General features: G+C 42.5%; 4 protein-coding genes across 4 annotated transcripts; 3 read left to right on the top strand and 1 right to left on the bottom strand.

The window, feature by feature from the left end:
* Window positions 1–272: 272 nt before the first annotated feature.
* LOC135483975 (uncharacterized) lies at window positions 273–10,183 on the top strand. Its single transcript, XM_064765050.1, has 5 exons — window positions 273–875; window positions 3,023–3,407; window positions 7,618–7,713; window positions 8,093–8,236; window positions 8,509–10,183. The coding sequence occupies exons 2-5, from the start codon at window positions 3,110–3,112 to the stop codon at window positions 8,769–8,771; spliced, it is 801 nt and encodes a 266-aa protein (XP_064621120.1). The 5' UTR covers window positions 273–875; window positions 3,023–3,109; the 3' UTR covers window positions 8,772–10,183.
* A 613-nt stretch (window positions 10,184–10,796) lies between these two features.
* LOC135483967 (solute carrier family 22 member 15-like) lies at window positions 10,797–16,764 on the top strand. The gene is made up of 8 exons (XM_064765042.1): window positions 10,797–11,256; window positions 11,684–11,912; window positions 12,146–12,341; window positions 14,033–14,266; window positions 14,618–14,752; window positions 15,072–15,275; window positions 15,582–15,654; window positions 15,975–16,764. Exons 1-8 carry the CDS (start codon window positions 10,897–10,899, stop codon window positions 16,281–16,283), a joined length of 1,740 nt encoding a protein of 579 aa, XP_064621112.1. The 5' UTR covers window positions 10,797–10,896; the 3' UTR covers window positions 16,284–16,764.
* A 69-nt stretch (window positions 16,765–16,833) lies between these two features.
* LOC135483989 (large ribosomal subunit protein eL34-like) lies at window positions 16,834–18,463 on the bottom strand. Its single transcript, XM_064765052.1, has 4 exons — window positions 18,373–18,463; window positions 17,833–17,926; window positions 17,397–17,500; window positions 16,834–16,956 (listed from the first exon to the last, which is right to left on the bottom strand). The coding sequence occupies exons 1-4, from the start codon at window positions 18,435–18,437 to the stop codon at window positions 16,872–16,874; spliced, it is 348 nt and encodes a 115-aa protein (XP_064621122.1). The 5' UTR covers window positions 18,438–18,463; the 3' UTR covers window positions 16,834–16,871.
* A 183-nt stretch (window positions 18,464–18,646) lies between these two features.
* Window positions 18,647–22,619, top strand: LOC135497610 (vesicle transport through interaction with t-SNAREs homolog 1A-like). Its single transcript, XM_064787407.1, has 7 exons — window positions 18,647–18,740; window positions 18,997–19,055; window positions 19,431–19,541; window positions 19,839–19,925; window positions 20,139–20,294; window positions 20,475–20,536; window positions 20,920–22,619. Exons 1-7 carry the CDS (start codon window positions 18,647–18,649, stop codon window positions 21,014–21,016), a joined length of 666 nt encoding a protein of 221 aa, XP_064643477.1. The 3' UTR covers window positions 21,017–22,619.
* The last annotated feature ends 252 nt before the right edge of the window (window positions 22,620–22,871 follow it).

The following is a 22,871-nucleotide window of genomic DNA, read 5'->3' as shown; positions in this document are numbered from 1 at the left end:
TAAATAATAGTAATCGTTTGAAAGATACATAATGTCGTTCCATTGAGTTTTTCTATGTACATGTGATACTAAATGCAAAGATAACTGGAATAACTATCATTGACGACTACTGACTTTTCATATGCAAGAAAGCCACATTGTGATCACCGCCCATCCTACATCATGCCGATTACCGGCGTCTGTTCGTCAGTCCTAAATGAGTTGGCTTGTGTAGGTGCCATGGTACGTACGGTGCTGATCAATAATCCTTTACTCTGTAGGCTGATGTCGTACGGCGCTAGTTGCCATTAGAACCAGCATTATCAGCCCTCAGCATTTTAATCAAACATCGTCCTTAGAATTCAGATACGGACTCAGTACATTTCACTGTCTACATAATATAATGTACATGTTTTGTGCTGACCACAATGATCTCAGTGACTTTACTCTTCTAAATCTATGGATGCTGGTGCCAATTCTGGGGAGAGAAGTTGTATAGTGTTCGCAGGTGTGCAGGACCATCTGAAGTACTCCCCAGTGTTGTATCAAGTAAGGATTCAATCTATACTTACACGACATATACCGAACATGGCTTTTAGTTTCGTTGAAAATGACCATTTGGTGCGGAACCCGAGAGTTCAACCACCGGACTAGTGCGCTGAAGAAGTCAAAACCTAAATGGGATAATGTCAGAAGAAGTCAGGGCATCTTTTATGAATAATGCATTCCTTCAAGTGCAGTTCAGTATCGCGCCTTGAGGATAACTTTGCACTGAGCATGGTCCAACCAATTCTGCAATCATTCTAGAGGGACGGTATTCTCTCGGAGACACAATTAAGAGAAAAAAGCAATCGGATATAGAACTCCGCGAAAGAGCTTACATTCTACCATCGAAGGTAACGTATAATTAATTATATCACTAACAATTTTTCACGTTGGCACGTTTTTGGTTCCACATTTACCAACAAATGTAATTTATCATTGGGCTTTCATTTTACCATCAAATGTAACTTTATTATCATTGGACTTTCGTTCTACCATCAAATCGGCTATAATACTACTAAGTACGTGATTCATTCCGACCCTGTACATTGTACATGCATAGTGTTCCTGTCGTAATTGTGGTACTGTTGTCGACCGACGCTGTTGACAACCAAATACGGAGTTACATGTAGGCCTATTATCGATATTTTTTGTTTTTTTGACTACATTTTTCGGCAAATATCAACCATGCGCATGAAGAGATGCTATTGGTTTTAAGATATCGCTCATCATGCGCCTTCACATGCGAAATGACAACTGCGATTAACAGTCAGCGGAATAAGAAGGCTAATTCCGAAGAGCGGGCTACGTACGTATATACGAGTCAAGAGGTTTGCACCTTTCACCTCTATGCACCTCCATGCACCTCCATGCACCTCCATGCACCTCCATGCACCTCCATTGCCGTAGTGGACATGGGTTACGTTTCATTCTCAGACCAATTTTGATAAAATGTTCAGGTTCCGTCCAAGTATTCCTGTGCCAAGTACCAATGAGAAATATCCAGAGACAAAATATATATGGCCCACCAGGGTATCCCCATGGTGGCTTCGCTGAAGAGTATATCATTTAGTCCTGCACCGAAATCCGGACCTCAAAAATACTGTTTGGTCGCGAATCAATAAAAACAACTTCAGAGAGTTCCATCCAACAGTTTGCACTCGACAGCCTCAAATGGAGCATGGAAAACATTAACCGATGAACTATAATTGCATGAATTATATGTATTAGGTACATTTAGACAGAAAAACGTGACTTTTGCAATCATATCAAACCGAAAAAAACCCCGCTCCGAAACAATCCACTATGAACCAGCCATCCAAAACAAAGCGTACATTAGCTTATGGGAATATTGACATAGCGTGCTGAGATGCATTAGGGTATTTTTTTGTGGTCGCCTTAGCAAAACTGATGCGCACCATGTGATATCCGTCATTAGCCCCAGAAATAGGAGAACCAACTGATGTGCATACTCCATATTCGTCATGTTTTGAAAATTACTGCACTATCAAAAATTACACTACGAAATGGAAAATCCGAGTTTATTTATTCAGTTGTTTTCTCCGGTTAGGTCAAAACATCAGAGCCGACGTCTTTATTGATACAGCTGGGAAAGTATGTCCTGCGCAACGCAGCGTATACATGTAGTTGCCATTACCAAGGCGCGGGCGATAGGCTTTTGTTATTTCTTTCCTAGGAGAAATGCAGAAATGGAAACTAAAGAAAGAAATAGCTTTTGACTGGCCACTAGACGCAGGTTGATCTCAGTGACATACATTCTATGATTATTTTGAAAGACTACAATATAATGTTCCTCTTAACGGAATGAGCAAAACTACTATAGTCGAAATTACATAACGTTAGGACACTATGTGAATCAAAATCGATAGAACACTCATCAATATTTGATGCGATTGCAAATTTGGTTACCAGTATTACCGTAAGCAGCATTCACTTCAGTCATCATTGAGTGGGTTTTTTCTTTGAAGTCTCACCAAACACATTGTTATACGATGAGGTTTAAGATCTGTCATGAATTACGAACCATCTCAGAGTACACTGCTGCCAAACACTCTGCCAGAAATGCCGGTCGGACTTTTCCAGAAAAACTCGGAAATTTCTAGGAAAAATCGTAATTTTCTCCGATCTCGGAAAACTCTTACAACTCGGAATACATGTATGAACTTCCTAGGATTTCAGTGGTTTCAATTGTCTCCTACTGAAGGACGCATGAGATTTGTGTATTTGGCATTATCTGTTGTGTAGGGATGCCGAATGTGCAACTGAAAAACGAAATGTGGGCTTCAATTTGGCAAACCCGCTCCCCACCATCATACATTAACTGGTTTATTTCCGCATCGAATTATTTTGGTAAGATTCCTAGCCATCTAGTCATCTTGGAGACTTTTAGAGAACCAGTCATGTAAGGTAAGATCTTTGTTTGCGTAAGAACTTTGAGAGAGCCAGCAATGTTACGTAATCTCTTTCTTCATCTTCACAGGCAACCCTGCTCGGCCTCATCGTGGAGTCTAAGCCGTCCTTGCGGCGGTCCGAGTTAGGCGGGGAGGATGAGGAAGAGGAGGAAAAGATGTCTATATTGACCGGCTTACAGTTCTACCTGCCAATGGGGGTGGGGGTCGTCTGCCTTCTCTTGTTGCTGACGAGCTTGTATGGGAACTGCTGGAGGACTGTGGAGTACGATAGCGTGAAGGCATTGGAGCTACTCGACACGAGCTCGAGAGTTCTGTCGCTCGTGGTTGACGACGCCCAGGGATATATCGCCTTGAATGTCTCCATGACGGTTGAGAAGAACGGATCTTATATCAAAATGACCTTCCCTGTTATGAATTACGGAGGGCTGTGGGGATCGTGCGACACAATACCAGGTAATATTTCGTTACTTTTTCTCCTATTTTCAATCAAAAATAAAGTCGGAACAGAATCCCCAGCAGAAATTTGGTTGTAACAAAATGATAGCATATTCCAGGCTCTCCCGGTGACGAAGACCCTAGCATTTCGAATAGATGGATGAATAGGTCTTAAAATGGCAAATATCCCGGTGTCCTTTAATACTTAAGCGAGGAAGTAATTGTTTAACGAAAATGGTATTTCTTGGTTTTGGGGCATTAATGGGGACATCGGAGCATCTTATAGATGAAATGATAGAGCTCTTCCATTGCCTACTCAGAAAGAAACCATTACTCAGAGCGCCAGTGCAGTAACGAGAACATAAATTTTTGAACAACATATCTATATAGTAGCTGTTGATGTCACGCGAATGCCAACATGCTATAGTCAGTTTCATTATTCATAACTGTTTAGTACTTGTATCTGGCAAGCGAGCTCACTATGTAGTAAATATTACATCGAAAGACAAATTCACTGCGCATCATGCACCGCGGATTATCCTCTAATATGAAAAAAAAACTTATTTTGCCAATTGCCAATAGTTGCGCAGTGACGAGACCAATCTTCTTCAAAACACGTTGAGTATCAATTAACCGATATTGAGTCCTCTGAAGAGATTAAGTAGGCATGCAAACAAATTGCCAACCCCTTGATAAAAAAAAACATGCCCACCGATCACCCGCGAAACCCCCTCACGTGAAATACCTGTTCGGATTCCTATTAGCGTTTGCCCTCACTATAGCAACAATATTGGAAATATAATACAGATCGATCACAAAAACCGGCCAAGGGATGAAAGTACATGGTATTGCAATCATGTTACACCTATCCTATGATTGTGTCGCTTTATTTCATTTATCGATAATTGGGGCCACATTTAATGTCAACCTTAGTATTTGAACATCCATCAGTATCATTGGCTCCTAGTTTCTCTGCCGGACAGCGCTATGGACCAACCCGTATGACCTCACAAAGCCACATAGTAACCGTTGCCAGTAGTTTAACGTGGGTTTCTTTTCGTTTGTTTGCAATATATCAAATTAATGGCGTTTTGTTGTTGAGCCACCCGCAAATACACTTCATTGCTCTTAAAATGATTACGAACTCATTTTTATATCGTTGCTAAGCATTGCTACGAATGAGAACGGATAATGCTTTCAATTATAAGCAATGTTGGTAACGCGAAATGTTATATATATTAAACTCTTTTAGCTGGAATAGATGAGATGTACGTATACGTTTTGTTACTCGCAATTTTGTGTTCGGATGTAAAAAATGTAAAACTACGAAGTATGTGCCAATAAGACATTAAATAAATGGCATATTTTTGTACTCGTGGCAGTATATAATTATGTGACAGACGTTATGGCTTTCTGAACCGCTGGCCGGCTGCTGTAATGCTGACGAAAAAGAACAGAAATGAACAGAAATAAAAAACTGACTTCTAGACAGGATGCTAATGGTCATATAGCTTTGTACAGATTGCCGGTGGGACGAGTGTGAGGGCAATGATATCTACTTGGTACATTCGGAATATAATGCAATTAAAAGCAGTTGACCATGACATTGCTAACACCAGCAAAGATTCAGAAAGTCATATATACTGTATGTGTTTGGACCAGTATCATCTGAATCAGTGCTGGTGTTAGGTGAGTCATGGTCCGATCAACTGCTTTCAATTTGCATTCGATTTCGAAGCCATCATCATGTAGATTGCATTGCCCTGGCCCGCCATTGCCCAGTCAAGCCAATGGGTGATAGAAAGTCTAGTAAATGCTTTTATTTCAGTTTTGTACAGAAAGACTGAGTCTAAATGTATTTTTCAAAAGCATCTTCAGGTCTATCCACATCACCGAATAGAAACGATGTGGTACACACCCGACGATCGATCCATAAGATGTCCAATCATCTTACTCATTATGAATCACTATTGACAGTCGTCTGAAAGTAAGGAATAAACATTGACCGACTGTCTTTACTGTTTTTTTCATTTACCAGTTCAGTGCTTGGTAGTCGATGGAGAGGTGGAATCCATGCAGCTTGACAATTTTGCCCACGAGGAACAATTAGGAATCGGAAATTAAATTGTTTACGTTCTCTCGTGCTTTCGTAAAAACCGGTTCCACCGCGTTCAATTATTCACAGAGAATTAACCACTCCATCATGGTCACAATTCTCTCATCGGAGGCAAACGCTTCATTATTGAGACATAAACAGGAATAAGTAAGGACGTATCCCTCTTCTTATAGGATATAAGGGGAACACATTATTTTTATGCCATGATGTAAAGGAATGTAAAACCCTTGACCCGGGAACCTGTATAGTTGTATTGAAGTATGTACGTCCGTTGCATGCACCGACCTCAACTAAAAACAACGCACCTAAATGAGAAAATGATGTTCCAAAAGCTATTTGCTGGCAAATGTGTACCGGGACCAGCTGGTTTGCCTCCCCGCTCCTATCGATTTTCGCGAGACCCGAAGAGTGTTTCGTTAATACATTTCGTTTCATTTCAGGCTTTAACGTACATCATGTTTATAAAAATGATGATACTTGAAAATATGGGGATATCCATTTTAGGCAGAAGAGGTCTTTTAGTGGATAAATCCATTAACCACATCTACAGGTAGTCCCACTGCATCCAAACAAATATCATGGTAAAATGAAGACTTGATAAAGTTTCGTATTAATGAATTCTTGATGATATGCTTTTCAGATACTTTGGACATGGTAACGTACTATAGTACATCAATGTCAAGGTCACACATTTGTGCGATAAACGATACTGCATGGTCATAGCCTACAATTTATCCTGACCACGACCTTCTTTTCAAGGTCGACCGTGTGAAGCGATGGTACTGGTATTTCGGGATGATTTCATTATTGCTGGCAATGCGGGTTAGACGGATTAGAGCAAACCCATCCAGGTTCAGATTAGACTAGTACCATGGCCACCAGTACGTGGTGACGTACCGTCGTAATCCGTCAGTTGCGCGGATTAAAATGGTGAACCAGTCCTCTGTCAAATGAACATATATATCGTTACAAGTGCCTTATCCATCATCTCGATTAGGTACAGACAGAATCTCGTTTGGTTTGGCTGTATCTTTCCTGTTACCCCTCCTCTTGGAGAGTGGATCAATGCCAGCCATCAAAACATGGTCATCTTTGTGATTCCAGCGGTAATGAAGACCTGAATAATTTAAGCCTCTCCTAAGGCAAGGTCACAGGATATCCGTTGCCATTACCACACTCTGGGAGTGTAAGTTGAATAAAAAAGACGTTTTAGTGCTACACGAGAAAATTTACCTTCTTTGTTTACAATCTTAACTGAAGGATGGCAGTGAGGATGTTAAACCTACTTGCGAAATATAACATTCGCTTGGAAATTTATCAAAATTGATTATTCTCATCTGATATTTTAATACTGTCTAAAATAAACGAAATTTGAGTTGAAGAAATTGTCGAAATTATGTTAGACAGCTTTAGGGTCTCACATCTGTCGAATTCTCACAAAACTTTATTGAACGTAGTCCTAACACGAATATTCTCTCACTAAGAGGCAATCTCCCGCATTTTGAAGTGTTCTGACTATCTCAAAACCAGGATAATGCTACCACTTCAATACAGACAAATTTCATCCTTTGTGTGGTATTGTCTAGATGGTTTGTGGAAATTAGCAAGATGTCTCAACAGGGAACGGATAACGTGATCGTGAAGAGTGTGGGGGACGTGTCGAGTGCTAAAGTATCAAATATTGATAGCACTGAAGTAATTTCCCCGGAGTGCAATCTGGAGATGTTTAGCGCCAAATGGAGCATCTACCATGTCTGCCGAGGAACGTTAGTCAATTTGAGGGAAGAACATGGTTCATTTTCCTGCCGGGAAACGAGACTTTATACAATAATCAAGCGCAGTCCGTTATGCAAATACGCATATAGTTACAGGAAGAGACCTAAAGTAACTTTGGACGATCGTATAGCGCCACTGCTACACCAAGCTGTTCTCAATATGTATGTTAAACTTATTTCAGTGGTGGATTCAGGCGGAGGGGGCATGACGCGTGCTCGGCCCCTTTCGTCGGACAACAACGGTTATTATGGCGCCTCTCCCCAAGAAGCCAATGACTACTTGCAATGTTTTCCTTCAGATGCTCGGAAAATTCCAATACTGAATTGTATTTTTCAGATTACATTCGACCCACGCTATCTGGTCTGAAGCAAACGACCCAATGCCTGGATTACATGTCAATCACAGCGGATAAGGCAAAGCCCTTTGAGATGGGTAGGTACCTGCACATGTTAGCAAAGCACATGCACAGCAGAGATGTTTCCGTTATTTAATCAAGTCAACAACAATGCAATCTCAAATGCTATAACAAATAAAACTATTAATTTCTTTGATCAATATAACGAATAATATGCTGCTCCTTGCTTTTAGAGCCGCCACGGCGTACAATCTTTGCAGTATAATGTATATTTGGGCAACTTTCAAAAAGTTAATTTTTTCCGACACCTTTACTTCACACTTCAACGAATTACATGTACTTCGAAAAGTCGACGGAAGTATTTTCAAAATGTGTCTGGCAGCGTTACAAAAAATATATGCTTTATGCAATTGAACTTTCTGATCTGTTGAATTCTCTGTCTCCCCTATTTTCCAGACTGGGAACTGATTCGTTCTTCAGAAGTGTGTGCCATGGTGGTGACCATCTCGTTCCTGATAGCAGCATCCCTTGGAATATTCTCCGTTCTTCGGCAACAAGTCGTTAGCGCCATGATTACTGGCGTCTGCTGCTTGGCTGCAGGTACGTAAGTAATGAAGGTGTTATTCCTTTTTACCTATTGGCGTGGTCGCCAGACTAAGATTTCAGTTCACGTTATTCCCATATTTCCATAGCAGTGCTACTAGTAATTAATGCGACATTAGGTAATCGGCGGTCTTCTCTGGGATGCAGTTTTCAGATCATTCGCGTCATCTTTATCATCACAACACCATTGCATCCCTAAGAAAGCCTCCCCCTGGATACTGGTTATATCCTTTACTGTCACTGTACTGTCACTTCCTTGTTTTTTCCAGCGTTATACATGTTGTTCGTGATCATGTTGATGCATCTGAAGATAGCAAACATGGTTAACCACTATAAGACGAGTGACACGTTCCCGGATGAAATTCAAATGCGGACTGTCAGGCATGGCTGGTCGATCTACCTCGGCTGGGTGGCGATGGTGTTTGTGACACTGGACGGTGTACTCTGGATATTACTCTCCCGCAAAATGAGCATGGTCATGATGAACTACCCGCCGAAATACCATCAGATTTGTTCGGCGTACACGGCGTGATATTTGTGTCTTCTTCCGCCAGTGTTTAAGTCGATTTTCTTATGGACTAACTTCAACTCATAGCGGCGCAGGCGTGGTATAAACGGTGCAAGGACTCTTAGCGACGCCACTAGTCTTGACCTATGGCAACAGCTTGGAGAATTCGCCTCTAGTCTAACTGAGGTTGGTTCGAGTCAAATCTCCCAATCTCGGACCGTATCACGTGTTGTTTGTCGTGAGAGAGAACTACCCTCTGTGGTCATTGAATCAATTTGACTCGGAGGATAAACGCCGCAAAACAGACGGTGAAGGAAGGTTGTACGGAATCTGTTTGACGCGGTGGTGTAGTGGCTCGGGTCTCTGGGTATAGCGGTCGAGTCAAAAGGTCCCTGGTTCGATCCCCACTGTCGGCGTGAGACTCTAGACATGTCTCCTTTCCTTACAAGTCTTACATGTACTCTTGACTGCTTAAGAGGAAAAAAACTTATCTTTGACACATAGCATCAGGGCAAGTCTTAATTGGTGTAGTGGTCAGTCGTCGCACATGGACGTTATCAACTACTACCACCTCTCAACCTTTGGCCAGACAATTATATGCTACCAGAGGCCACAATGTCCTCTAATCTCACTGGACTGGACGAGGGCTGATATTCTTACTGCTGCAAAATGTATATAACGAACACAAGCTTCTTTGTAATGAAAACGTTTTGTTTTCTTAAATTCGCAACACAACACAACAACACTCATTCCACTTTCACTGCAAGACTGTAGGGGAAACGGTGATATGATAAAATGACGAAGCGCTGGACGTTATTTATTGCCGGTGATGCGTCGAGCTCGAGTCTCCTTTCAGATCGAAAGAGGGCAACCGACGCACTACAATGCCGGTAGTTGCGTGGGCATATTTAGGTCTACAAAGAGTGATGTCAACTGTAAATAGCCTGAAATCCATGTGAGAGGTCACTGACCACGCCGATAGGCCTGATCATTGGCCTCATAGAAAGGGTTTGAATGTATATGATACAAAACTTTATGCACAGCGATCTTACGCACATTTTTCCTCATATCTATATTTTGGTAATACAAGACGTACAAAAGAATATTCTCTACTTTTAATTTGGAAGTAGACTTAGTCGTTTAAGTTTAACGCATAACGGTACATTGAAATATCGGTTTAACTGCTCTCATATAGCTATCGTTGTCACAGCTTCGCTGTACTTGCAGTGCCTTTACATTTCATTGAAAGTGAATAGCTTTTTCGCTAAAGTTGTCTTCAGAAAGGTTACAGTGATTTTTATCATCACTTTATGTTTCGTGGTACAGTCATCTTCAGTGGTTCATGGTTTTCAAATCATGTATGGGACATTTTGTAGTAAAATGAAAAATTTACGGTAAATCATCTGATTAATTATGTATCTATCGAAATGTTATAACCCCAGCATTAAAAGCTGAGATTTGAAAACGATTGATAATCCAGGGCGTCCGCGTTAGTCATTCCTGTTATGTTCAGTTTTGGGGGATATGATTTGATCTGCCGGGAATGCCGGCTCATCCATTGGCTGGGGCCCCGCGCCGAGACCAACCTTTATATCCACTTTGGGCCCAGGCCGGTCCTACAATCATGATGATTCGCTTCGCCCTGTCTTTCTCAGTCGATACAGGCCTTTTAGAGGAAATCGATCAACATCTTGACCCCAAATGGACTTGACGTCAATAGACCAATAACCTCATGCTGTATCGCAATGGTTTGCCTCATATTTTTTCCTTCAGTTTTCAAAATAAAATTTATCAAAAATTAAAGTTATCAGGTGAACGATTCAAATGGGTACGAGCAGTGCGAATCTGCCGGAACTAGCGCAATGGTGTCCCAGTTTGACCGATCTCTTCACACGAGCATGATCAAAACATGATAGGCCTACCGACCATGTCCGAGACCCAGTTCAGGCACTCGAAGATTGCCGACCGACAGTTTGACACTGGTGAAGGGTTGGGGCTAGGACAGGCCAGATAAGAGTTAGATAAACTATATGGACGTAAATTGAAACATTAGTTTAGGTAATTAGACTTTGCAGTAGTTCGTGTCGTTTTTTAAGCTATTCGCATTGACTTGTTTTTTTTCTGGACTTCCAATTTTAAAAGTTTTATTATGGATGGCGAAACGACTGAAGAGGCAAATGAGGGTGAAACTTTCGAGGGAGTTCTGGAATCTATTGACAGCATGGGTGCTGCCCAGGTTATGATAATCCTACTCAGTATCGCCATCGAATGTACGGTTGGAATGACTGTCAACTACTTCGTCCTGGAGAGCGGACCTCACTACAGCTGCCTGACGCTAAGCGACGCATTGAATTCCAGCTCCTACGGGGCGCCATCGGTGCTGAGCTGCACTAACTCAACTGCGGCATGTTATAATGAGACGGTTCCTGATTTAGGAAAGTGCCCGTCTGCTGGGAAGGCATGTACCAACGTGACATATTTGGATGATTACACAAGCATTGTGACAGAGGTAATATTTTGTCAGCAGTTCAAAGAAAGACACCGGCCACCCGCTTACTTCCCTTCTGCATCCGTCGAACCCTTTTGGGGCAAGAAAAGCTTTAAATGTGCGACATCTGGTGTGATATTTGTAGCTTGGCAGCCATTGCTATGTTTCCAAATCATACCTCCGGTAGTCATTCTTACTTCAAGTAGCTAAGAGATTCCTTCTCTTTCGAAACAAAAGCAACATGTACTCACCGGCCATGCGTGCACGGACATGGAATGGTCCTTCAAATCATAAGTGATAATCTTAATTTTGAAGCACATGTACCGTTAAGTGGGACTTTTTAACTGAGTTGACCTTGATTTCTTGAGAGACAATCGATAACCCTTTAAAATTGACCCAAAGATACATTGCCTATACATGGATCTCAATTTTTGTCATCTATTTCCAGTGGAACCTGACATGTGATAAATACTATCTGGTGAAGCTCACTGCCAGCATCTACTTCGCCGGGCTGCTCGTCGGCGCCATTATTGGGGGTCAGCTCTCGGACATGTTGGGAAGAAGACCTATCTTGTTGGCGGCATGGACGGGACTAATAGCTGCCCAGGCCTGCCTGGCAGCAGTCACTCTGTGGCCAGTATATGCAGCCTTACGTTTCATAGTTGGTTTATTTGCCGGTCAGTGGAATGCCCTAATTTGGGCATTTTAACGTTATACGTCCCAAATCAAAACAAGAGTGCGTAGCCTACGTTCATATGGATCCTGTCTTCATTTCTAACGAGTAGAGTCGTTTCTTTTATATATATTCAGCAGAGGGGAGGGGGGTCGATATGGAGGATAGTGGAACTGCGTCACCTCCGATTCTTTGCAACACTATGGGATCATGACCTTTCGTCTCATCTTATTTCAGGATGTTGCGCGACTGTCGCCACTATTCTCCCGATGGAGTACGTTGGTATGAAATGGCGCATATTTGTGGCCATGAGGCTTGGTTGGGGAATTTCTCACTTCCTCTTGCCTCTAGTTGCTTACTTTCTCCGTCCATGGCAGCACTTGGCATTAGGATCGAGCCTCCCGTTCGCGCCTTTTCTACTTCTTTCATTCGTGTAAGTAAATGAACAATAGGCCTACTATGTCCAATGCCTGATGGTCCCCGGGATGGTCCACGGCCACTTTATCAGTATACTGTATTGTAATTAAAAGCACAAACCCCTCGACACACAGCTGCGGAAGCTGTTATATTACAGTCTCCATCAGATAAAAAAAACAGGAGGGAACAAGCATGGAGAAGGGGGACCAAATGCGGAGCCTTATTAATACCATTAGTCGTGGTCAGAGATCAGGAGTAAACAGAGGGGGAAACGTATGGAGAAGGGGGATATGAGCGGGGCCTTGTTGATACCATTAGTCGTGGTCAGAGATCAGGAGTAAACAGAGGGGGAAACGTATGGAGAAGGGGGATATGAGCGGGGCCTTGTTGATACCACTGGTCATGGTCAGAGATCAGGAGTAAACAGAGGGGGAAACGTATGGAGAAGGGGGATATGAGCGGGGCCTTGTTGATACCATTAGTCGTGGTCAGAGATCAGGAGTAAACAGAGGGGGAAACGTATGGAGAAGGGGGATATGAGCGGGGCCTTGTTGATACCACTGGTCATGGTCAGAGATCAGGAGTAAACAGAGGGGGAAACGTATGGAGAAGGGGGATATGAGCGGGGCCTTGTTGATACCACTGGTCATGGTCAGCGATCAGAAGTAAACAGAGGGGGAAACGTATGGAGAAGGGGGATATGAGCGGGGCCTTGTTGATACCACTGGTCATGGTCAGCGATCAGGAGTAAACAGAGGGGGAAACGTATGGAGAAGGGGGATATGAGCGGGGCCTTGTTGATACCACTGGTCATGGTCAGCGATCAGGAGTAAACAGAGGGGGAAACGTATGGAGAAGGGGGATATGAGCGGGGCCTTGTTGATACCACTGGTCATGGTCAGCGATCAGAAGTAAACAGAGGGGGAAACGTATGGAGAAGGGGGATATGAGCGGGGCCTTGTTGATACCACTGGTCATGGTCAGCGATCAGGAGTAAACAGAGGGGGAAACGTGTGGAGAAGGGGGATATGAGCGGGGCCTTGTTGATACCACTGGTCATGGTCAGCGATCAGGAGTAAACAGAGGGGGAAACGTATGGAGAAGGGGGATATGAGCGGGGCCTTGTTGATACCACTGGTCATGGTCAGCGATCAGGAGTAAACAGAGGGGGAAACGTATGGAGAAGGGGGATATGAGCGGGGCCTTGTTGATACCACTGGTCATGGTCAGCGATCAGGAGTAAACAGAGGGGGAAACGTATGGAGAAGGGGGATATGAGCGGGGCCTTGTTGATACCATTGGTCATGGTCAGCGATCAGGAGTAAACAGAGGGGGAAACGTATGGAGAAGGGGGATATGAGCGGGGCCTTGTTGATACCACTGGTCATGGTCAGAGATCAGGAGTAAACAGAGGGGGAAACGTATGGAGAAGGGGGATATGAGCGGGGCCTTGTTGATACCACTGGTCATGGTCAGCGATCAGAAGTAAACAGAGGGGGAAACGTATGGAGAAGGGGGATATGAGCGGGGCCTTGTTGATACCATTGGTCATGGTCAGCGGAATTAACAGAAGGAAAACTGATGGAGAATGGGAGCTGAAGCGGGCTTATTGTTCATGAAATTGGTTGTGGTAAGAGGAGTAAGCGGAAGAGGACAGGTAATGAGAAGGGGAAGCATAAAAATAAAAGCTTGTTTTGTGTTTTTTAGTTTTCTACCAGAAAGCTCCCGATGGCTCTTACAGAAGCAAAAATACGACGTTGCCTTCAAATGGCTAAAGTTTGTTGCACGGATCAACCGCCGCCCCCCGCCAGATTCCGCGATCATCCGTCGAATTGGAAAGTCATATGCGGAGGCTCAAAAGGCGGCTGGCCATTACACGTACGCTAACCTCTTCGCGAGCAAAACATATGCATTGAGGTCAACGGTTCTTATGCTTGGCTGGTGAGTATTAAGTAGAAGATAGAGGAAGTGATAGGATAAGGAGTGATGCCACATTTGCTTTGGCTGTGACGTCATTGCCGCATAGCATGGTGTTTGAATGGCCTGACGTCATCACAATACACCATCATACCATTCGATCAGAGTCTTCCAGAATAAAAAGACTTGAATATAGCATGCTTTAACCCTCCCATGGGCGGACCAGGTGCACACGCACACAGACGAATCAAGCACTTACTCGTCAGCAACGGGCAATGGGATCACATGTTTCAAACAAATCTGCTTGTTCTTGCTGCCTAACCCAGCCCCAGTTCGTTGGCCCATATACCACTGAGCATATCAATTTCGTTGCAGGTTTACATGTTCTATGGTGTCATATGGTTTAAAGTCCCAGTGGGCAAGCTTGACCGGTTCCATCTACATCAACATGGCAATCGCTGCTGCCGCCAATGTCTGCGTGCGCATCGCTGCCCCATTTATCTTTAGCAAGTGAGTGTTTGTCTCTCATTCTCACTCGTCTTCCCCGTCTTCCCCGTCTTCCCCGTCTTCTCCTTCTCCTTCTTTCTCTTTCTCTTTCCTGCTTATTCTTGTCCCGACAAAGCTGACTAGAGATTGGGATTAGGCCAAGTGCATCGAAAACATGTAGCGACAGTATCAATTCCCGCTCAAATCAGGTGAATTTCCTTCTACAAAAATATATGTACTCATCACAAAAATGATAAAGAGAGCAAACTCGAAACAGTCAGCAACGACACAAATAGAAGACAATACCCACCAATACTACTTGCTCAAATCCTAATGTTTTCAGAACGGGCAGGCGTCCAAGCTATGCGCTCTCAATGGCGATTCCAGTCGTGGCCATGTTCAGTATCTTGGCCATGGACCTGGCTGGCTACATGAAGGGACGCGAGATGGTACGGACTTGGCTTGCATTGGTCAGTTATGCTGTGGGTGTGGGCTGTTGGATCTCCGTCTTCATCATCACAATGGAAATTTATCCCACTTTGATAAGGTGAGAGCAGGACTATGATTAAACTGAAATGGTCTATATAAATGTACCACGAGTTATTCATCCCCAAAGTCAAATGGAATGTGCACTAGAATCCGCCGAATACTGTTAACATCTACTCAAAATCCAACGTTTTTCTTGACTTCTGTTCACATTCTTTGTAGTGATCCGACACAGAAAACCATACATGATATCCCGTTTTCGGGACATTGTCACAACCTTTAGCCCAGCTCTGTCCCGAATCTCAGTTTGTTTAAAAACTGTACTAAAGTTGTGACAGACAGGTCCATCACTTGTTGCTCGTTTCAGGAATATCGCGTCTGGTGCTGGTAACACCAGTGCCCGTGTAGCAGGCGTATTAGCTCCTCAAGTAGGACTTTTGGTAAGTCAGATAGCTCGTGAGATCGGGAAAATGGGTGACCAGCATGTTTGCAGCGTCGGTATTCCGTCTTCGTCGTCGGAGACTTTATAGTGTCGCACACCACTGATAGATCAGCCAACGAACATCTTCTACAAGGTACCGGTAAAGTAAATAAACTCCTGATGCAATGAAATCGGCCTCGTCTCTCCCCCTCATCGTGTGAATCTCGTAGTAGCAGTATGAAAGTGATATTCAGTTGGGTTCGTCATCTTGGCTGCGCGAAGACGGGACAACTGACCTTACGTCCAATAGCATTTCATAGATTACTGTTCTCATTGCAGAAAGTCTTCCATCCTTCTCTACCGTACATCATCTTCGGCACCATGGCGGTGGGCGAGTCCATTCTAATGACTGTCTTCATGCCTGAGACGAAGAACAAACCTCTGCCGGAGGAGCCACCACCAAGGTTTGGGAAGAAGGACCAGGAGGCAGGGAGAAGAGACATTGGCGAAGACAAGGCGATAGTGGTGGGGAGTTATGTGTTAGACGGCGAGGAGAGGACGAACGGGGACATTGGGCTTGGGGTGGAGATGGCGCTGATGGGCAACGGATCTGACTTTGCCTTGCGTCGTCCAGACAGAAATACATAATATGCTGCATTATCTTTCCTTGAAGTTGTGACAGCCCCTGGCTGAGTTCACAGCATGTTACATTTTTCACATGGCCTTGTAGCAGTCGCATTTTTCTGTATGGCGCTTATCCAGTATATTTGAGCTATTGAATAAAGATACATGCATCACTGACAGTCTTCTTTTCAATAATACTTTGCAAGTACCGTAGTAGGTCGACTATATGATAAGCGGCAGTTTTTACGAGGGATAATAAAGCCAATGCTGTAAAAATGGTCAGGGGCCGTTGAAGCTGTCAATAACAGTCCTTCCAGGTCGCGACAGCTTCTGGCCGAGTTTTCAGCACAATATATTGGTGACGAAGACCAAAAATAGGTCTGTTGTCTCCACTGTGAATTCACCTTTCTTATTTAGGTACCAGTTGTTTCAATCAGAAGACTCCCAACTCAAGATGCAGTGTATTGGAGAACTGGAATCTCTTTATGGTGTGTCCATCTGGAGCAATGACAGCGTCACTGTAACCAGATCATCTTTCCTGCAAGATGTAACAAAACAAATCCAAACAAATGTATAAGATTTTTGTCTTTTTTTTCAATTACAACTGTACATTTATTTACTCTTCTCTGCAGCCATCTGCGCCTTCAACACCCGGACAACGATCTTCTGTTCCTCAATTAAAAAGGCACGGACAATCCTGAAAAGGAGAAGAGTGGTGGTCAGTAATTTGAATACACCAAAAATAAACTAAGAATGAAGTTTAACCTTCATTATTGTGACTTTGCCCCAGACTTTATTATTCTCTCTTATATAGGTCATGAAGGCTGGCCCCACATAACAAACTGAAACCATACTCCCACCACCCACAGATTCCTTACTGAGGAATCCCCCAGGAAGAAAAGTGAGACCAAGACATCGTGATCGTTTCAGTCAACGAATCAAGACATCCTGGTCTTATTTTTCTTCTAGAAAGATTCTCACTCCACAGGCACTGGTGCTTTGGGTCTCATGACGAAATAAGGTCATTTAAGTTGTTCCCCCCACCCAGTATTGGTGAACACAATTTTATCTATTCAATATTTTTTGAGTGACACTGACAGGTCAACATTTTGTTAAGCTGCCACAATGTACACCCACCTGTTTCTGACACACTTGTGGCATCGAGATCCTCCATATGTCCGGGTAACGTGTTTCAGTCTCTTGGACATGGCAGACAATTCCCTTGGGCGGGCAGGGGTGATCTGAAATAGAAATTTGGACATTTTCAACTCTAGCACTCACTTTAGACAAAATTTACACAACAAAGACCAGTTAGTCCAGTCGACCAAGAATTGTCCAATTTTAACATAGCTCACTTTCAGAACATCGAATAATTCTGGATGACAAAACAGGACAATTTGTTAATAATGTTGCATCCGTTATCCGTTGTGTCAAAGTCAAACAGAAAACTTTGTATTGTGGCCGTCTTCCTCAAACTGGCCAATACCGCAGTGGCAACAGACAGGTCATTCCATTGATTGTCTGTTGTTAGGTCATTTCTTATATTCAGTCCGTCTGTACTAGTTATACTTACACCGTGAAGTTTCACTTTGCAGTCACCACATTTTGAGATGCTGCCAAGTTTCTTCTTGTAAAGGTACACCAATTTTCCACCAGGAGTCTTGGTTCTGTGATCCACAATGGGCCATCAAAGAGTCAGGTATGGAAGAGAAGAAAATATCATTAGTTCATGCATGAATGCAGATGTATATGGGGGTGTTTATACCATATATGGCTTCCTCAGGCTCAGACTGGTGCGAGGACACGTTGCCACAACAACACCCCTACCGGCCTACCGCCCCAGCCAAAAAAGTGAGCAGCATGCAGTCAGTGCGGAGTCAGAGTTACCGGACATCGTGGACATGCATGGTGGAACTGGAAGGGGGAGCATGTGTCGTATGATAACGTTACGTAGTGAGAATCACTGACATAACATATATCTCTCTTCGATAACGTGATCTCTTATATCAGATCACAGCAAACACGACTTGTGGGACTGGAAGCTAAATACACGATACACGATATGCAAAATATGACATGAAGATTGTGTACATGTTATGTGTATTTTACGTACATTCTCCTCCTGTTGGAAAGTGTGTTGTAAGAGAGCCGACGACGGAAGGTGAGCCTCTGGACCATTTTGCTACAAAAACAAGAATTATAGAGGTCTGAAACATAGTTAAGATATTTGTGAATCGATAAATCTAGGTATTTGACAAATCGGTCAAGTATTTTAGGGGATGGCAGAGGATTTAAATCGGTATATATCCCAAAGATCCTTACCGTTTCCAGTGGGATCGAAAAGGAGGCTCCAAAGCGGAAGTAGCAATGTTTTGCAAAATTTCAAGATGGCGTCTTTGATGGAGTCGTACGAGCAGCAGTACTCCAATATTACTTCTGAAATAACATCAAGAATCGGTCAAATTCCCAATCTAAGTGGAAGTGAGTAAAGTTAGATACATACGTCAAAGGTTGACGTTTCTGCGTAAAGAACAATTGATGTTTTCTGCCGTTTTAAGGGTTCTAAAATGACGTCGAAAACTGGTCATTTTACTTTACACGGAGGCCGGCCTGTACAAAATGTACACTACACAGACAGTGTAATGTCCTATCGTCCATGGCTGAATGCATTGCATTGGCACAAATACATGTAATACAGTAAATCATATCCTAAATTTCTGTCAATTTTTCCTCGCAGGTGACAAACAAGCAGCTAACGCCAATGTTGAAAAGCTTCTTGATGAAACAAAAGAATTGGTAAGGAAGGTTGCAATGTTACGTACATCACTACATGAGATGAGGCTGACAGTGCCACTGGCAATAGAATAGAATGTGATTCATGGATTACTTACGTCATTTACGAGAAAAGAGTGCCTCTCATTATGATATCTGAAACAATTAACAAATGCAAGCATTGCTTGTTCTGTCAGGATTTAAAATGGTGAGCTCTTTGCTGAATGATTTGACTGTATAAAACTAAATGTTGAAACACCTGAGTTGTGATATCAGTGATCAGAAATACTCAGAAGTTGTAGAGGTTTCAAGTGGTAGCTTGGGATCCAGGCTCTTTATCATATAATTAACTGGATTTGTTTCGAAGTTGTCTGTCATTTAGTGCTTATCTACCTTCAGCTTGAGCAGATGGACTTGGAGATTAGGGAGCTGCAGCCCAAAGATCGACAAAAGTATAGCACCAGATTGAAGAGTTACAAGACAGAGTTATCAAAACTTGAAAAGGACCTTGTAAGTATAAACCCATGGCTCGATATTAAGAGATACAATTAGGTATTTCAAGGCTAAAATGAATTATTGATCAGAACTGGATACGATGACAATTATGTGAGAGTTGTTTGCCTATTGTATAACACAACAGGGGAGAATAGTCAGATTAGTTGCAGGGGCCTTACCGGTTTCATCTAAATGATGCTGTCAGCTTCAGTGAATCAAGTATAAAAGGTATGAACTGTGTCTCAGCCCAGAACTAAGAGGTCGCAAAAACAAAGAGTCTTTACCAGTAACTTAGTGTGATCTTTATTTCAGAGGAAAGCAAGGATTACATTCAGCGATGATGTGAGGAGTAGGGACGAGCTGCTTGGCCATGATGACTCCAGTTACTCGGAAGACCAGGTGCAGTCATTAACCTAATTCAAGTCTTTGAATCTGACTTCGCAAGGACATTCCATGCCCAAAAATATTTGTGTCAAGTCAAATATAAAAAGAAACCTCTTGTCTCCAAGAAGTAACACTACCATTTAGAAGCCTGTTCTCTGTCATTTGAAAAACTGTGGATTCTGATTATTTCAAATTGTGTATCTGAAAACAATGTTTTCTTGTTTTCAGCGTCAGAGGCTTCTTGATAACTCTGAACGGGTTGAACGCTCGTCAAAGCGGTTAGACGAGGGTTATAGAATTGGACTGGAGACGGAACAAATTGGTGCCCAAATTTTGGAAGACTTGTCATCCCAAAGAGAAGCGATCCAGCGTTCTCGAGATAGAGTAAGTATATGGACTCATGGAGGTAACTCATCTCCCTGTTCATGACTTCATCTGATGTGGGCAAAGAAACTGAAAAGTTGAACAAAAATCCCAATACTGTACGCTTTTCTGGCAACCATGTGGAGAAAAAGCATCCAAAGTTCCTGAGATGGTGAATTAACCCTATGTCCTGCCTTTCAGTTACGAGAAACAGATGCCCACCTTGGAAAGAGCTCTAGAGTTTTAACTGGTATGATGAAAAGGTGAGGAGAATTGAGAATCCCACACATTTCTGCTTCGTCTTTGATGATATTCGCTAAATCTGGACAGATGCCTTGATATTGGCTTGGGGAATGACGTCTTTGGCAAATGCATTTGATGAGTTATAAAGCCAATTGTCAGTTTTATACTTTGTGTATTTGACTTGACTGCACATAGTTTTACAACTTAAATTATGATAATTCCTATTATGCTTAAGATATCAAAACAAACTTTAATGAGAATGCACATGAGGGGGTATCGAACATGCTCTGCTTCTTTCAGCCAAGGGGAATGTGTCCCCCCCCCCCCCGCCTCCGATACAGATGTTGATTCATCTACTTGCTGTAGCCTGTATTGTACTTGAAAATACTATTTTCCTTTTCAGAATTATCCAGAATCGAATCGTCTTGCTAGGAATTGGAGCAATAGTCATAATCATTGTTGGCGTTGCAATATATTTTATGGTCAAGCCAAAAAGTTGATCCAGATATATCATGCTGTACTCAAACGGAGTCCTTGTAATCTCAGCTGACGTTGGACTTGTGGATAGACAAATTTCGGATTACTGTCAACTCAACGAAGTCCCATCTATTACCTGGGCGGAATAACTGTTAATAAATGTGTTTATGAAATGGGCGCTGAACCATGGATGACCAGGTGGCAAGATGTTACATTCACCTTGTGTAATACCGTGCCGATGGATGGGGCAGAGCTGATTTTATTTCACAGTCTTTATTTGTTTTGGACATGTCAATTACGAATGGGGTTGGGTATGATTGAAATGTCAGTCCTGTCACTTGAAATTTGGGCAGCTTCCTTGGCTTAACACAACTGATGAAGAAGATAGGGCCATTGTCTCCAGGGCATCATTGGCTTTGATGCTTGTCCTAGTTGGTGAACTTCGTCTGAGGTGTGAAGCTGTATGTTGTGTTGGTTTACCTTTCATTGGCTACAAGTGCATCCAAAGGTGTGCCTATTTTTTCTTTTGCGGAATGATATGCTTTTGAATGAGGTGTTGAACTGCTCATGAGGGGCTTTGATGCTGGTTGTTACATCGGGATTGCTATGGCTTGGGTTTTAACTTGAGAGCATAACTTCTATTGGATATATAATATATTCCATTTTTCATAAATACTTCTGTATAGAGAATTGACAACTTCTCAGTCCACCCGAGTCACTTATGTTTCCTGGAGAGATGAGAGGATAACCAACCCTAAGACTGTTCATTGTTAGGAAATTCCAAACATAAGACCAACCGCTGCCATTTGTGTTCATTATATCTGTGTATTATGTAAGCTATATCTCTCTTGATTGTTAAGTGATGATGTCTTGTGTACATTGTATGTATTGTAAGTCATTGTTTCTGAAAGGGAACTGGGAAATGGTTCCTTTATTCTCACTGCTACATACCGTACTTCCTGCTTATCGGGATTGGTTGATATTGAATAGAGATGATCCTAGTATTGCATCCTAACTAAAAATGGATTACAGTGAAAATTTCACAACATCCCAGTGATTTGTTGAGCTTGTCACAAACCTGAGTATAAGATTGTACATTGTGCATGTATCACGTATACCAGGAAATGAAGTAAATCAAGTTGATAGACTTGTGACGGAAAAGGTCTTTTCAAATTTTCAATCTTTTCGAATTTTCAATCTTTCAGGATTCCCACTTTCTCAGTTCAGGGATATAGAGTGTACAACTATAATACTCTTGATGCAGTGCATGTGATAGATATTGTAAATTATGTATTTAGAAAGTAAGTTATGTATTGTACATATCATGTATATTGGGTCACCAAATAATGTATATATTGCATCATCTAGACTTGTCGGACAGGTCTACATAGGGTTCATATTGTCTCTTGTCATGTGTCATGAACAAGAGCTACATAAAATTCATGACATGTAGCTTGCTTTTCACCCTCGTCATTTCATGTCATATTTCAAGCCTAAGTCAATTAACAGACACGCTTGTGACTAGTTACCAATGAAGTCATTTGAACTGTGACATGACAACCAGAATCATGTGTGGACCCTGCCTTTGAGTTCTGAGAGCTAAGACCAATTTGACTTTGAAATTCAATAAAGAATGTAAAAAATTAGTTTTGAGTTGTTGTTGATTGAGTTAAGTTTGTTGTTTCTCTTGCATACTGAGGGAGACAGCCACATGAATTCAGCAGTTTTTCATCAATCAACTGCTGAGCTGCTATATTCCCGTCCACGTCATCTCCAAGTTTTGGTTCTCAAAAGTGCCATTCACCTCTTATGCGGCAAGGCCATTCAAATAGGAATAATCGAATAATGATACAGCAAGAGTGACGTCAGGTCTCGCAC

This window comes from Lineus longissimus, chromosome 1 (genome assembly GCF_910592395.1).
Source record: "Lineus longissimus chromosome 1, tnLinLong1.2, whole genome shotgun sequence".
NCBI lineage: Eukaryota > Metazoa > Nemertea > Pilidiophora > Heteronemertea > Lineidae > Lineus > Lineus longissimus.
This window is presented reverse-complemented; position numbering and strand designations above follow the sequence as displayed.